This window comes from Protopterus annectens, chromosome 3.part0 (assembly GCF_019279795.1).
Source record: "Protopterus annectens isolate FY-2018-M chromosome 3.part0, PAN1.0, whole genome shotgun sequence".
NCBI classification, from domain to species: domain Eukaryota; kingdom Metazoa; phylum Chordata; order Ceratodontiformes; family Protopteridae; genus Protopterus; species Protopterus annectens.
This window is the reverse complement of record NC_056731.1, coordinates 1197373632-1197390631: the sequence shown is the minus strand read 5'-3', so window position 1 is coordinate 1197390631 and position 17000 is coordinate 1197373632. Positions and strand designations below refer to the sequence as shown.

Below are 17000 nucleotides of genomic sequence, written 5' to 3'. Positions count from 1 at the left end.
AGTGCAACTGACAGAACAATTTCAATACCAAAAGAAATAAGTTCTGATGATCACATTTCTCTAAGTAAATGTAATTGCCATCAACAGATCAATATATCACATACAAGTATCTTTAAAAAACAGCCTTGTTTATGAATTTTCTAGGAGAGGAGGGCTAATACTTCTGTGAAGGAAGAAGACACGAATATGACAGACATTTCATGCCACTTTTATAAGTTAATGTGTTACATTACATGTGATTTGATTAGCTGCACTTTTCTTGTTTCACTATGTTAAAATTATTCCTTTGGTTTTCTTTTATTTGTGTTGTGCATCCACACTGTTCCATTATATTTCACATTTCTGTTTAAATTTATCTTTATTATTGACTACTATTACATGCCCAATTGAGATCCCCCTTTCTCCAATGTCCCACGTTTTCTCCTTCTGTTCCCTTCCCTTTTTGGCTTTGACTTTTAATAAAGTACTTAAAATTATACTGCATGAAAAATGTACTCTCAAGTTATCTGCTTAATTCAGCTGAGAGTTGTGGGGGAATCATACTCTCTCGTAACACTCAATGAGTACAAGGCAGAGAAATTAGACTTGGCCAATATGTCACACACACACACACACACACACACACACACACACACACACACACACACACACACACACAAGTGATAAAAACAATATCAAGTCATAACATGAATGCAATTTCATGAACAAAAAAGAAATCACCTTGTAAGACGCACAAAAATTTGATGATGACTATAACTGCTGTCACCTACAAGAAAAACATCTACATAAATATCAGTTCTGCAACTTTAGGTCAAGATGACAAAATAATAAGCTTGTATTCAAAATATGAATGTAGCTTCAACTTTGTCGATATTTATAAATAACATTTTTGGTGTACTTTTGTTATGACCTCACAATCCGCGAAGATTACATTTTGATTTTTGACTTTAACTGTCATTCTGTGGGAAGAGTTACTGCAGTAAGTATGTTCAAAATGTGAGCCCTGTGTACTTCAGCAGGGCAGATGTACACTAGTAAGTTAAAATTTATTAATAATCTGAAAAATCAACATGCAATAAAGTAATTACTTTGGTTTGAACTCCCACAGCAAAAAGCAGACACTTCAGCTGTGCTGCAAGGAATATTATGACTACAGAACTTTGCTGGTTATCAAATATGGGTGAGAATCAGCTGGTAGCCTTTTTCAAGGTGAGTTCTAATAGGAAGCTTGCAAATAAATTTGCATTTTCTGCTTGTTTTTTTTACCAAGTGTAAAGTAAAAAAGTAGAAATAATGGGAAGGTATTTTCATGGGATTTATGCTGGAAAAACAGGCATCAGATAAGCAAGTTATAACAGGCTGCATAATGATAACTACAATACTATTATGGGCTTCCATTGAAACCAAAGACTAAGAATGGAAAAGATAATCACAGCAGGAAAAAAAGTGAGACAGAGGGGGCTTTTGATATGCACTCTGCAACTAGATAAATTTGAAAAGTCACAAAAAGCCATTGGAAAGACTCTTTTTTAACACCTTTATTGAATTAATATCTACATCCATTTTTACATCAGGGAATATTTGTGTTTGGCCCAAACGTGGACCACGTAGGACTGAATCAGTGAATGAGCATACAGCCTTGTCACAAGGTACACATACTACAGAAGTAGCCTCTTTACAGCATCCAGCATCAGGTCCAGTTGTGGGCCAGACTACATCCACTTTGGTTGTTACCAATGGAGCAGGTGCTGTGGTAGCAGAAGATTCTACACAGTCAGCTGGTGGAGCTTCTTGTGACATCGTGGTTACTTCAAATATTTCAGCTGCTGATATATCTGCGATGGGAGCTAGGCCCAAAACAGGCACTATGTTTTTTCCAATAGTTCCCCAGCTACCTGTGCAGGTAAAGATGACAACTCCATGGAATATGAGGGAGAAGCTCATGTTTTACAGAAGGAAGCTGTTGATGGACAGCCTGCACTAAGAGGTAGTGATTTAGTTGTTAATTTACCTAGTAAGACATCGACTGAGCTACAGTTACGAGTCTTAAATAAAGGTGTATCATTTGTTCCTGCCAAATCAGTTAAACTGAGAGAGGAAGTGATTAACTTAAGGCTATTTGCAAGAATTGTTGCCCTACGTATTTAATTTGGCAATACTGTAGGTAATAATCCCTTGTTTTTGCCCAAGAAACTTAGCACTTATATGCCCAGCAGCCATCCAGTTACAGAAACTGTTTTGGCTGTATGTGAGAGAGAGACTGAGGAAGTACTTACTAATTCACGCAGAGCTGGACACTTTAACGTGTCATTACATGAGCAGGAAACCTTAAATGATGTAATACATGACAAGGACATTACTGTGAGACCTGCAGGCAAAGGAGGGGGTAAGGTGGTTTTTGATACTCAGAAATATATTTCTGATATGCTCTTGATGTTACATGCAAATGGAGCATACACCATCTTGAACAGATCTGAATAGTCTATTAAGTGATGTGAACAAACACTTGCATGATCTTTTTATGTCCAATAGTATTTCTGCTGAGCTTTATGAATATTTTTCTGTGAAACATCCAAAGTTACCTAGCATCACAGGACTACCTAAGATTCACAAAAATTCCACCCACCCCCCAAGACCCATAGTAGCTGGTTATGGTTGGATCACTGAACCCTTGTCTATATGGGTCGAAAAGCAATTGAGACCCCTGGTCGATTCTAGCTCTACAGTACTCAAAGACACAGCACATTTTCTTGAACAACTGTATGAGCCTGAGAACACCCTGACTGTTGATACCTCCTACATTTTGGCAACATTGGACAGTGTGAGCTTATTTACCATTACTCCTAATGACATTGGTTTGGACAGTGTTTGTTGTTATAATGAGAGGTTCTCTTCTTTAGAGAAGGATGTTATGACATGTATTAGTTATTTGCTGATGATTATTCTGCCTAATAATGTCTTTTGTTTCAATTATGTGATATACCATCAGCGCATGGGGTGTTGCCATGGGAACATCCTGTGCTAATAGCTATGCGAATTTGGTCTTGGCAGAATGGGAGCATGAATTTGTTATAAATGCTAATAAGTCAAAAAACAAAAGGCCAGCAAACTGTGGTATATAAATGCTTTATTAAAGCATATATAAGTAGAGTAGTAACAAACCGGTTTTAGCTGAACAAATTAAATAGCCTTCATCAGTGTCAATGAAAAAACACATTGAAATCCATTGCCCTTTTATACTACAAGGTAGAAATAAGATTGAAGTTCATTGGTCATTCATAAATTCTCACTGACACCCATTTGTTCAGCTGATACCAGTTTGTTATTACTCTACTTATATATGCTTTAATAAAGCATTTATAGACCACAGTTTGCTGGCCTTTTGTTTTTTGACTTGGACTCATCCTTTCTGAGGCCGTGCAGTTGCCATACTTGCAAGGGTTGTTTTGTCTTATAAATGCTAATAATCCATGGTATGAGCAGGTATTATTTTACTCTAGAATTGTTGATGGCATGGTCCTTTTGTAGGGAGGTACTGAACAACAGTTGTATGATTTTATAACATATTTGGAGTCTACCACAGACTTTTTGCATTTTACTTCACATGTAGAGATGAAATGCATTGAATTTTTAGATGTGAAGTTAGAATTAGATACTGAAGGAAGGCTGACCATGTCATTATTTTGCAAATCTAGCTGGAGGAATACCTTGCTTGTTAGAGACAGCATATACCATGCACATGTTTTTCAAAATGTGGTCAAGAACCAAATTTTAAGAACTTCTAGATTATGCAGTAGTGAAGAAAATTTTCTGCCACAGAAGGACAAAACTGTCCAGAATTTGATAGAGGGTGGTTATAGGGAAAAGGGGATACATGCAAGCACTGGAGATCTAGATTTTTACACAGAAATAAGGGAAAACCATGGTTCTCTGTTGGGTATATCAACAATCAAAAGGGGGGGGAGCTTTCAGCCCCTCTAATGTTAGAGTCCCACACAGATTTAATAGTGAAATTAGATATATTTGTAACATTATACGTAATAACTGGAAAAAGCTTTTAGTGGATGAACAGATAGGGAATATAGTTAGCTCTGTATCTCACATCAGCTATAAGAACAGTAACTTGAAAGACCTATTATGTTACAGACCAACTAATACACGTAGTTTTAGATTTCCATCAGAAAAGAAAGGTAATACCCTTGCAAAAGATGCAAAGCATGTCCTTTTATAAATACTTTAAATAAATTTTCACACCCAAGTACAAATAAGGCTTATTTTTATAGAGGATATGCTACATGCACTACTAGAAATGTGATATGGATTGCTAAGTGCAACCATTGCACTTGTTTTCATGTGGGTAAAATGAACCAGATGTTTGAACAACAAATTTTTACATCAATATGCTACGTTAACAGTTTAGAACACAATGCTTTGTTTCACCATGTAGCACTTTACTCTGATCATAGCTTTTCTTTATGGCTATAGATACCATCAACGATAATATTAGGGGTGGAGATTTGCAAGGAAAACATATTGGATAGCAGAACTGTGTGTGCATGTTCTGCCAGGTTTAAATGCTTTAATTCCTTTAAAACCTGTGCTGAAAGTTCGAAGACTGTGATCTGGTTATGCTAAACACATTTATGAAGTTTTATACAATGTTTATGTGTTATGGTTATGCCCTTTATATTTTACATATATTGTAGTATGTGTTTTCACATATGCATATTTTTATTTGTTTTGAGAATGGGTTATGATTTATCAGGAAATTACATCTGCTGTTTTCTGATTCATCAGGAAATTGCATGGGGCCATTTGAGTTCTGCTGATTGGCTTGTGACATTTTAAAAGCAGTAGATATATATATATATAGTCATATGATATGATGAAGGAAACTGTTTTCTGAAAGCGCTTATCCTGTTCCTAATAAATTATTTTATGCTTTTTGTCATGGTGACCCTGCTGCTATTTGCTTGGATATTTTTTACATTCTCTACAGAAGGATCTTTGGTTTCTACAGTGCTGCGTTTTGCTGTTATACCTTTATTGAATTATCACTTGTGACATAGGCAAAGTTACATTTATACAAAAGTATTCAAACCATATTAACAAGTTCACATTTACAAACATTATGCATCACATATATTGTTCTATACAATATAATCAGTCCAGCATTACATAAGTCATTCAATTCCCACCTTTTCTTAAACCTTATTCCTCCTCCAAAACATTTTCTGCATGTATTGTTTCCACAATTTACTATTTTTTTCTATGTACTTTACTCCTACCCTTTTCCTGTTCAATTATCTCTGTTACAATATTCGCTACTATAAGTATGGCTGGTTTAGACTTTGATTTCCATTTTCTAGTAACTGCTTTTTGGCAGCCAACAGAATTAAACTTAACAAGGACTTATTATATCTAGGCAATTCAGGCACACTCATTTTCTCGCCCAGTATTTTTGAAAGAGTACTCTAAAGGGAATTTTTAAAGTCTGCCAATTCATTGTCTACCATCTCATTGCATTCCCAAAATATATGTCCAGTGTTACCTCTTTCTTCCTCATTACACCTCCAAAATTTTCCATCTACCTAAGTTCATAGGTAGATACTTGGCTATCTGCCCTAGGGCATTTATAAGCCTAGCCAGAGTGTATTTGGCTTCCACCTCCCTATTAGATTAGCCTACTGTGCCTCTGTAAAGTAGGTCACAGAAGGTACCCTTTTAAGATTAGTTTACTGTGCCTCTTTCTAGCAGGGACACAGAAGAGATCCCAGGGGTGAATTTGCGATTTCCCATCCACGCGTCCAAATTTTGCTTGAAGAGGGTCAGCGAGGGGCTATGTCTAACATGAATTGGGATTCTATTCCAGAGTGAGGGGAGGCTCTGGGAAATAAATCTGCCCCCCAGCATGTCCTATTTATTTTTGTGCTGAGGTTTAGGTCCCTGGAGCATGTAGCTCTAAGGGACTTGGATTTTTTGAGGTGGAACATGTCCATTAATTCTGGGTTTGACATGGCTTTGTACGTCAGGCATAGATCGCCTCTGAGAAGGCGGTAAGCAACTGAGTAGACCTGGACTTTCTTTAGTCAAGCTGCATAGGACATCTGTTTGTAGCCCATGATCCTCTTGGTGAGGTACTTTTGGGGTCTCTCCAGTTGCTGCAGGTGTCGGGTAAGGTACATCCCAAAAGGGGCATTGTATTCAATTATGGGCCTGATGAGTGACGAGTAGAGGGGCACAATGACCTCTCTTGATCTAGATGTGAACCCTTTCGTGATAAGGTGGGCTATATAGAAGGTCTTTCTAACCACTTTGGCAACGTGATTATCAAAGGAGAGATTACTATCCACGTTGGTCCCCAAATCTCTAATTACGTCTTCCGTACTTAATGGATTACCACCTATGTGGTAATTTGTGGGCACCTTGTTTTTCCCAAAGGGGATGACTATGCACTTTTTAGCATTTAGCTTGAGGCCGTGGTTCTGGCACCAAGCATCCATCTCTGTGAGACCCTTTTGGAGGATGCTTGTGTCAGCTGGAGATTCAATTATCGAAGTTAAAATTCTTTGAGATCTGCTTGGGGTATAAAAGGTTTCTAGACTTTGTTGCATATTTGGGAGCCACACATATGCCCTCCCCCTGCTTCTTTGTGAATTGCTTATCAAATCTCTCTTCTCAATCTTTTCTGACCTACTCTTATTGATTCTGATAGCTATTGTGGAATATTTTACATGCTGTACTAATTATCCCTTTTTGACAGCAGCTTCTATTCTAGATTCGACTAAAACCTCAACCAGTGCAGGTCTTTCATTTAGGATTGCCCTATCCTTTTCTCTTTGTCTACACTCTGATCTCAATCCCTGGAAGGGAAGGCAGTCTCTAGCCTCCACTCCAAATGCATTATTGACCTCTTCCCATTTTATTATCTTTCCTTCTCTAATTATTTGTTCCCATGCCTTGGTTACTTTGTCAGCTTCCTCCAGTAAATTCACACCCCATCTTGCCTATTCTCTGTACCTAATTGCAGCCATCCCTATTGGCAGAATCTCCTCTAAATGGGAAAACTCTTATACAAATATGCAAGGTGGAGAGGTAGACAGCATGGGAAAGTTAGTCCAAGGAAAGCAGGAAGGAAGGAAGTGTATTTAACCGTTTGAGACAGTTGAAAGAGGATAGATGATGGGGTCATGCAGAAGAGAAAAAATGTTTATGAGGGGTTCATTCATAGAGCTGATATAATGTTTTCTGATGTAATGCAAAGAAAAAAGTGAATTCTCTTCTCAGCAGTGTACTGGCTTACATGTTATTAAATCAACTACACTTAAAGTGTTTAAATAAAGTGAAAAAAACATAGTTACTAGCAGTCAGTGCTCAGTCTTGCTTTCAGTAGTTTGTATTTGGGTTGGACTATGACACATCTCTTCAATGCCATTCTTTCAGCAAGATATTCTGTTTGCGCACATGCAAGGAAGCAATACAATAATGTATATCTTCTACTGCTAACTTGAAAGCAGTTCAATAATATAATGAGATTCATACAATTATTCTAGCTAAAAGTTATATATATTTTTGAAAGATAATGAATACTGTACCTGGCCAAGGACAAGTCAAAAAGCTTGAGAAACTGTCGCAAGGAAGTCTGATACATTACATTAACCATGCTCATTTCTGTGATCAGAAAATACAGGATGCTTCCTCGAGTTGCAACTGTCAAATGAGAAAAAACTCATGTTGTAAAGCTTAATCACTTTAATAAAGTACATTTGTACAAGACCTTACTCTAAATAATAGTCAAAAAAGACTCTTTAAACAGATTACATAGGAAGCAATAAAAAATCATCTAGAGTCACAAACTAGAATACCAATCCATCCAGTGATGTCAGGAACTTTTCAGCACAAGAATACATGAGGGGTTCCCCACAATTTCCCTATTTTTCCAGAGTCATATAATCAGCAAAATGTATGAAAGCAGTCAGTCATGCTATTCATTGAGAACTTTTTCAATGAAAAAAAAATGAATCATTTAATGCTTTTCATTGATTTGAGTGAGATCATGCAACACTGAGGGGAAGAAAGCTTCTTCTTATCCCAGTGTTGTGCAGGGGTGTGGAGAAGGTGGTGGGGGGGGGGGGACTTCACCCTTAGCAAAACCTCTTCTTTACAAATTTTGTCTGATGATGTGCTATGCTCACTACGTTTTTTCCATGAAATCACTTCCACTGAAAAGTACATCAGTCTTTAGACAGACAAACTAGTTTGTCTGTCTAAAGCTGCAACAAAAGGAAGGTTAGCTAAACCTTTAGGATAGAGTAAAGTTAAAGGAAGACAGGGAAATACAGTACTGTGCGTAAACTTAACATAACAGTAGATGCTTGAATCATCATTGCTGCAGGGGCACATGCGATATGAGTTATATCCTGCAAAGGATATAACAGCTAGCCAGCTTCCAAAGCTTCAGAGAACCTTACATGTAATCAAACCATTAGTTAACTCAATATAAGAAGACTAAAAAAAAGATTTGGGCACCAAACCCTTCAGAGCTGCCATGCCAACTGAGAGAGGGAGGCTAATCCCTGAGGGGACATTACTAGGAAAAAACAAAAAGCAAATGTCCACACCCTGCTATAAGAAACACACTAAACAACAAAGGGGTGGAGGGAGGGAGTAGCTACTGCAGCAGTGGCCATTTGAACATCTAATGTTATGACAAGTTTAATTACACAACTGTACTATGTTTATTATACTGATCACTGCTTCAGTAGCCTAAGCAATATGGATAGTTTACCATAGTTCAGAACAACTGGAAGGTAGAAAGGGAAGGGTCCAGTAGACCCTAGAGAATCATCTCAACAAATCCTGATCTAGACCTGAGGAAGGACTCAAGCTTGTAGTGCTTTGTAAAAGTATGCAAAGAAGACCAAGTTGCTGCTTTTTGAATGATTTTAGAGTCCAGCCCTTTCCAAAAAGATGTAGATGAAGCCTAGGCCCTGATAGACCATGCCTTGACCCTGCTTGGAATAGTATTGTTGTGGTAGGAATAATAATGGTAACCGCCTGAGACAACCATTTTGAAATAGTCTGCTTTGACACAAGTTGTCTTTTCTTACCTCCACAAGAAATAAACAACTGATCAAAGTTCTGAAAAAAAAAGATTTTGTTCTGTCAGAATATTACTCTGACTTGTCTGTGGGCATCCAAGTCATGAAGTATCCTTTCTATTTTGCTTTTAGGTTCAGGGAAGAACACAAGGAGATGGATAGTTTGGCTTAAAGTAAACTTAGATACCACTTTAGGCATAAAAGAAGGATTAGCTCTCACAGAAACCTGATCTGTGGAAAATGAGATAAGATTGCCCCACCATAAGAGCTTGCAACTCAGATACTCTTCTTGAAGAGGTTAGAGAAGTGACTAAAAATATTTTCCATATTAAGATCATCAGTCCACTAGATAAGCTGGCTCAAATGGAGCAAGTGTTAGCTTCTCTAACATAAAATTAAGATCTCAAGCTGGAACCACCAGTTTTCTTGGAGGTCTCGTATGCAGTTCCCCTTTCAAAAATATTTTGATATCAGAATGCCTTGAAAGAGAGGGATCCATGGTTAGACATGCTAAAATGGCTGACAAATGAACCTTGATAGACGACTAAGACAGGCCATAGGAAAGCAACTCACACAACTACTGTAAAACCAGAGAAAAACTAGCCCTGAAAGGGTGCTAGTTATGTTGTTGGCACAAATTAGAAAATCTCTTCTATTCGCTTATATAAGATTTTTTAGTAGCAGACTTTCTTGCCTCTATTAGTACCTGTTGCATATCCTTAGTAAACATGAAATGCTTGTGATTGGGATATATGAAATACTCCTTTTCTTGGTTGAGTAGATCTAGTCTGTGAGAAAACATGTGGTAATTGTCCCTGGCCAATTCCAAAAAAAAGAGAAAACCACTGTTACATTGACCAGAAGGGAGTCACCACAATGGTCTTGGGGGATTCCTTTTGAATCTTAAAAAGTACCCTGGATATCAGAGGAAAGGGTGGAAAAGCATACAGAAGCATTCTTGTCCAGGGGAAAAGAAAAGGTATCTGGATTCCAGGCCTTCTTGCATGGACTTCTGGAGCAGAATTTTGCCAGCTGACTGTTCAGCAAGGAAGCAAAAAGGTCTACTTGAGCAACTCCCCACAGATGGATTAATTATTGGAAGACCCCAGATCTAGTTTCCATTTGTGAGGGTCTGACTTTTCCCTGATCAGTTTGTATGTCACACAGTTTTACTGTGACAGAGTGTAGGATGCCTGTAGAGTGAGACTGTGTTGTAAAGCTATATCCCATGCTTACCTAGCTAGTTTGCATAGGAGGTAAGAGCTAGTTCCCCCTTACTTGTTTATGCACCACATCACCGTGATATTGTCTGTAACAACTTAAGGTAGTCCTAAGGACCACAGGTGATTCAGTGAGTTGAGTGTCTTGATAAGGCCAAGCAATTCTTTTGTTTAGTTCTAGTATCTGGTTTTGTTGCCACAGATACCATGTTGTTTTTTATCTCATTTTATATTGCTCCCCAATCAAAGTCTGAGACATATGTACTGACTCACTGCTTTGCAGCAGAAGGGGAAATTGGGAGACCTGGATTCAAGGATATTTGCAGTTTCCACCAAGTGATTTCTCTTCTCACATGTCCCAGAACTGGAATCTGAAAGGATAATGAGTGTTGGTGCTGGGACCAAAAAGACTTCAGATAGCATTAAATCATGTAGTCTTGCCAGAGGTTTCATGAGAATTAAAAATGTCATGAGACCAGGAATATTGAGATATTCCCTCACAGTAATAGAAGTCTGGTCTTTGTACTAATGTATCCAGCAGACACCACAGGAATACAATTCTGTGTGATGGATTCAAAGCCAGACTTGAATGTTCTCTTGGAATACCAGCCTGTGTAGACCTCTCATCCAAGTGAGAGATTCCTGAAACTTTGAAAAAGGCTCAAAAAGATAGCCAAGTTGTTTAAATATGAAAAAATGTAGATATCCTATAGCCTGCAATGAGCTATATCAGCAACTAATAAACCTTCTACAAGCTTAGTTGAACTGTTTGTTCCAGACTGCCGTTTTTTCATATTTTTTGGACTATTGTGTGTGTTTAACATGAAGATTTCCTTTTACTATGTCAGCAACTAGACACTTTGTGAACACTCTTCGAGCAGTGGACAGCCAAACAACTAAAATGAGAAAGAAGGGGTAATAAGTTGCGAAGTTAAAGCATTTTCATCTTTGGCACTGTAACAAACCAGTTTAGGAAATAATAGTCCCGACCTGGTCTCCAGGCATTTTCTTTATTTGGCACCAAAAACACTCTTGCATAAAAACCTTTTCCCAGCTAGGAAGGAGGAACAGTTTCTATTATCCCCTGTGACAGCATATGCTGTAAGACAGGAGGGAACAGAAGGGTTTTGTCTGGGGGATGTAGAATAATTCCATGAAAAGGAGGACTTTTTCCTCATTGCCATCTATAACCTTGCTGAATTGGCCTCAAAACCCATTTGTCTGAAACAATATGCTGGCTGAAATAGATATTCAGGCTTTCTGGGAGTGATATCACTTGTCTGTGCCCTAATTAAAAAATTTAAACCAGTACTCTATCTGCTGATCTTCTCCCTGCTGAGTATCTGCAAAAAGCTGCAGATGCCATAGCTTAACCTATCGCCATTCTAATCAATTGTACCATATCAGAAGCTATCATCCCCTCTATCTGGAAAATATCCCATGTGATACCACTCCATAAAGGTGGGAGGCTCTACTGAATTGTCTAATTTCAGACCCATGGCTATACTGTCACCAATGGCTAAAATTATGGAAAAATGCATCCACACACAACTGCTTCACCATCTAATCCAGAACAATCTCCTGACCAACTCTCAGCATGGCACCACCTCAGCCCTCCTAGCCTTCTCCAATGCCATTAATCATAACCGTAATAATAAACTATCCTCTGCCCTCTTCTTGGATCTCTCCAAGGCTTTTGATATGGTTGAACACCAGCTACTAATCCACACCCTGAAAACAATTTACTTACATAATCAAGCTCTCCAGTGGTTTCAATCTTATCTGAGTGGTAGACAGCTGGCTGTTATGGCAAAATAAACTATCTAACCTCCTACCCAATACCCTGGGAGTCCCCCGGGGTTCTATACTAGGACCTCTTCTGTTTTCCATTTTCATTAATGATTTGTACACTGTCATCCCAGATGCAAACTGTATTCAATATGCAGATTACTCCACCCTGATTTGCTCTGCTGCATCTCAGACAGATCTGTGGACATTATCTCAAAATACCTTCAACATAGTTGAAAACTGGCTCTCTGACTGTCGTCTGATCATAAACCCCAATAAAACAGTTATTACTTTTCTCCCCTACTAATAGGTCGATTGCATTCTCCTTTTCCATAAAATCTAAAAATGGCACCACAATCTCCCCAGACACCTATACAAAACTCCTAGGTGCTATTGTAAATAATAACCTTAAATTTGCCTTGCATGTCAACCATACTATCAAAACCATCAATAAAAGACTTGGGTCACTATACAAGATAAAACCGTGCCTAACCCCACCAGCTAGAATTTCCATTGCATTATCTCATCTACTCTCAACTCTTCTCTACTCTTCCCCTCTATACATTAACTTAAGCAAATCCGACCTCAATAAACTCTCTAGCTGCTACAACCACATCGCCAGATTTGCCACCGGGATGCCCTACAGGACACATCACTGCAACAACCTAAACTGCCTAGGATGGTTAGAACTGCCTAAACTAATTCAGTACAACCAACTTATAGTAGCACATAAAGTACTTAACCAACCTGAAAATATTCCTGCACTTAAAAACATTATCAATCCCTACTTCAGTCTTGGATCACTGAACTCCTCTAATAGATTAATAGTTCAAACTGTCAGAACCAGTAATTCAGCGGGTGTCTCTCTGTTTGCCAACTCTGTAGGTAAAATTTGGAACTCACTCCCTGCGGACATCACCCTAGAACCCACTCAAGTCTTTTTAAGAAGCATCTCAAACAGTATTTTAAATTAAACTGGTTTGTCCTTGTTCCAAACCTGACTAGCTCTTTCCTATGATGGTGTGCTAACTACTCTACAACTTAACCAAGTGTAATAACTAGGTCTTTTACCTGTGAATTCTCAACATTGTGAACTTGTATAACTTGAGTATAGAAAAAATTAACTGTGTTTATCTCAAACCATGTAATTTCTTATTGTTTGTACGTTGGAGCTTTTCTCCCTGGGTCTCCGCTGAAAAATGTATCCAGTCGGACTATCCCGGTCAACAAATGTAAAATAAAATAAAATTAAATTAAATAAATAAATAAGGAACTGCCAAGAGGTTTTTCCCCAAAGGGTATTTATCTGTCCAGCAATGAAACAGTAGAAGCTGACAATCAGTCCCAGAAAGCTCAATGAGGTGTGTTCTGTTTAGTGGCCGGAAAGCCCTGAAGGGCTTGGTGCCCAAACCTATCTTTTAATCAGCTCGGCTTGAGTGGTTTGGGCACACAGAAGGTGCCTATCCAGCTGTTATATCCTATGCAGAATATAACCCATGTAAGCTTAGGCTACTGCACTACTGATGAATACGATGAACATCTTATCTGCTGCAAAATTATTTACCAAAACCTATTGCTATAATAAGATCTGAAGATAACCACCTTACTGCTATTCTTGACCCTTTTCAAACTTCTTCAGACATCATATCCCAACTTGCAATAGTATTTATAATGACAACAATTTGCAGGGCTTAATGAATATGCTTCTATTATGTGCATTTTGAAACTTAAAGCACTGAATAAGTAAAAGACAAACATATTTTATCTAATGGATTTTTTATTTCATACATATACATTTATACTTTATACGTGGTGCTTTTTATTTTTAGACATTTATATGTTTTCATATGTTTTTATCTGTATTTTTACATTCTTTTGATAATGATGTTATTAGATAGTTGTGTTTTGAGGTGAACAAAATCTTAGTACGTGTAATTTCAACCATTATTTAGTTAATTGTATCAATTGCTGGGCAATTTAGGCTAATTGTCATTATAAATACTACTGCATGTTGGGATATGATGTCTGAAGAAGTTTGGAAATTTATCTAAACGAAAGCGCTAACATTAAATAATTTTGTTTGAGGATACTACAGCCAGTTCATTTTTGTTTTTACTAGTCTTTATCATTTTTGTGGTTTTTGGAGTCTTGACCCTTTGGCAAAGCTGTTAGAATAATCTACAAGATTATTGACTACACTGTTCTATATGAAATCCTGTACAAAAGGCAGCATGGTTTCCAGTCCAGATATGGCACTTTTACCACCATTTATTCAACCACAGACACAATTTCCAATGTGGAAAAAGGATACTGTTGGTATTATGTTGTGTTGATCATAACATAATCTGAATTCGCCTTAAACATTGTAGATTCTCTAATGACGTGATGCTTTTTCAAGGGTTACCTCCACAACAGACAAGTCAAGCCTTTGTCAGAAATGATAAAAAACATGCATTCTGTGATGATATGTAGTAGTGCTATCTGTGCAAGGGAAAGTAGGGTAGTACATGTGTACATATGCCAGCACAGCCAGCTGGAGATTTGTGAAAAAAAAGTTTATGTCATCTGATTATCTCTCTGATTTGTACAGATACTGGTGTTAAAAAATATGTTTGTAAAGTTACCTGTGTTAAAAATGTGTATTAGGTTGTATTGCCGTAACTGATCAAATGTGAATGTTTTATCAGAGAACCCTAGAAAGGTGAAAAGCTTAAAATGGTGTTATAGCTTTCAGATGCCACCACAGATTTTAGTAAAGCTTTTTGAGTGTGTTGTACCACAGTCAGCTGACCAGAGGTGATGTCATCCTCTAACCAGCTGAACTCTTCGGAACCCTCACAGCAGCACTTTAGAATCTGACAGGAAAGATTTCTGACAGGATATATATCTCACACATCCACACAGTCAGTCAGGGAGATTCAGTCAGTGTGAGAGAGTGACACTGAAAGACATCACCTGGCTTTTGCTGTTGTAAGGCACTCACCTCATATCAGCCTGCCTTGCTTTAGTGAGTAGTCAGGGAACAGTGATTCTTTAGTGATAATAGTTTAATATTGATTTCTGTAATTATGAGTAACTGTTCAACTATATTATTTTTGAAATCTCTGTGGTTGAACTCTGCTGTTTATTGTATTCAGTATTCTCTTGTTTTTTGTTTATTTGTTATTAAATATTTTAATAGCTTTTATTGTGGCTGGTCCTTTAGAGAATGCTTTTGACATCTTGAGAGTACGTATGCTTATTTTGGTGACACTCCTGAAGGCATTGCTGTTCTGGCCACATTCCATAATTATAACTGTACATTGTATAACTGGGTACCCTTTGTAAGAGCCTTAAAATAGTTGACTGGTGGTAGCCTGATTACCTCTGAGTCTGGGCAGAAAGGAGCACAGCTAGTAAATCTGCGCCAGCTTTTGCCAGGTGTGTATGTGTAAAACTCAAATATTCAATTGTGTGTGTCAGCTACTGGGAACAAGGACACAGAGCTCCAAGGTGGTCAGTGTGGAGTTTTTGCAAACATGGTTTTGACATTTTGGAAAATAAACTTGTTTTTAACAGCCCTTCAGCAAAAAGTGGAATGTCTATTTACATTTTTGGATGATATATTTATTATGTGGAAGGGGAATGAAAAAAGAATTGCATGAATTTATTCATTACATTTACCACACTATAGAATTTTTAACCTTCACATACTCTATTAACTATAAAGGTATTAATTTTTAGATGTTTATATATAGAAGGATCCAACCAATATTTTTTTCCAGCCAAAGATTTAAAGTAAAGTGACTTTTAGTAATTTTTAATTAAACTATAAAATTTGCCACCCATATTTTTATAAAAGAAACCTGGTGAAAGGACAACTGGTTACAGCATCTAGGATTACTTCTGATGCAACTATTTTTTTTTAAATGAAGTTGACCATACAAAAAATGTTGAGTGAATGAGGTTACACTGAGGACTTTGGTATAGCTGAGAGGGACTAATTATTCACCTATTCTAAAGAGTAAAGTATTGTTGTGTAATATCTTACTGTTGCAGTATTCCTTACAGTAGGGATCCCCTGCCTAGGGCAGCCTGACATCCAGTCAGTATGCCAAAGCCTTAGGTTGTAATAGGGACGTTATACTTCACATGTATGCCCCCCCCATGCACAGCGTAGGGTATAAAGGTGATATATGGATGTACCTTCCTCAGAATTGAAAAGCCTCATGGGGAAAAACAATCCAAGGAGAAAAGAGGAACATGTGCTTCCAGAAAGAGAAAGAAACAGGGGGAGGAGGGAGACAGAAAATACTGCAACAGTGAAGAGAAGGACATCTGCCATTATGCTAAGATTATACACAACTGTACTATGCCCTTTTATACCACTGTTGCAGTATTCCTTACAGTAGATCTAGAAGCCAAAGGAGGTATCAAAGGCAGATAAGCAGAAATGGCTGACAGGTGGGCTTTAACAGAAGAGTATGCCAACCCTGCATGGAGCAATTCACACACATAAGAGAGAACCAAAGGAACTTCCACAGAAAGTGGATCCAGTGCACCAGCAATACCCCAAACAAAAAATCTCTTTCATTTGAACAAATAAGACTTCCTGATAATGGGTTTCCTGGCCTCCTGCAGAACCTGAAGCACACTGTCAGAAAAAGATGATTGCCCTTGGCTAAATTCAGAAGAGAGAACCAATGATGTATGGGCCAAACAGGAGTCACCACCAAGATTTTGGAAGAATCTTTTCCATCTTGAACAGGACACTCAGTATGAGAGGAAGGGGAGGGAAGGCATAAAAAAATGTCCCCTTCCAAAAAAAAAAGATAGGGTGCCCACCTTCCAAGCCAGAGGACATGGAACTCTGGTGCAAAAGAGAGGAAGTTGTCTGTTCAGAGAGAAGGCA

The 17000-nt window shown here is 37.9% G+C and overlaps 1 protein-coding gene across 1 annotated transcript in view; it reads right to left on the bottom strand.

Moving 5' to 3' along the window:
• Window positions 1-17000, bottom strand: part of DNAH5 (dynein axonemal heavy chain 5) — a 1226896-nt gene that overhangs the window by 365595 nt on the left and 844301 nt on the right. Inside the window, exon 29 of the mRNA XM_044065791.1 lies at window positions 7596-7710. Within this exon, the coding sequence (XP_043921726.1) occupies window positions 7596-7710 (115 nt within the window). The remainder of the gene's footprint in view (window positions 1-7595; window positions 7711-17000) is intronic.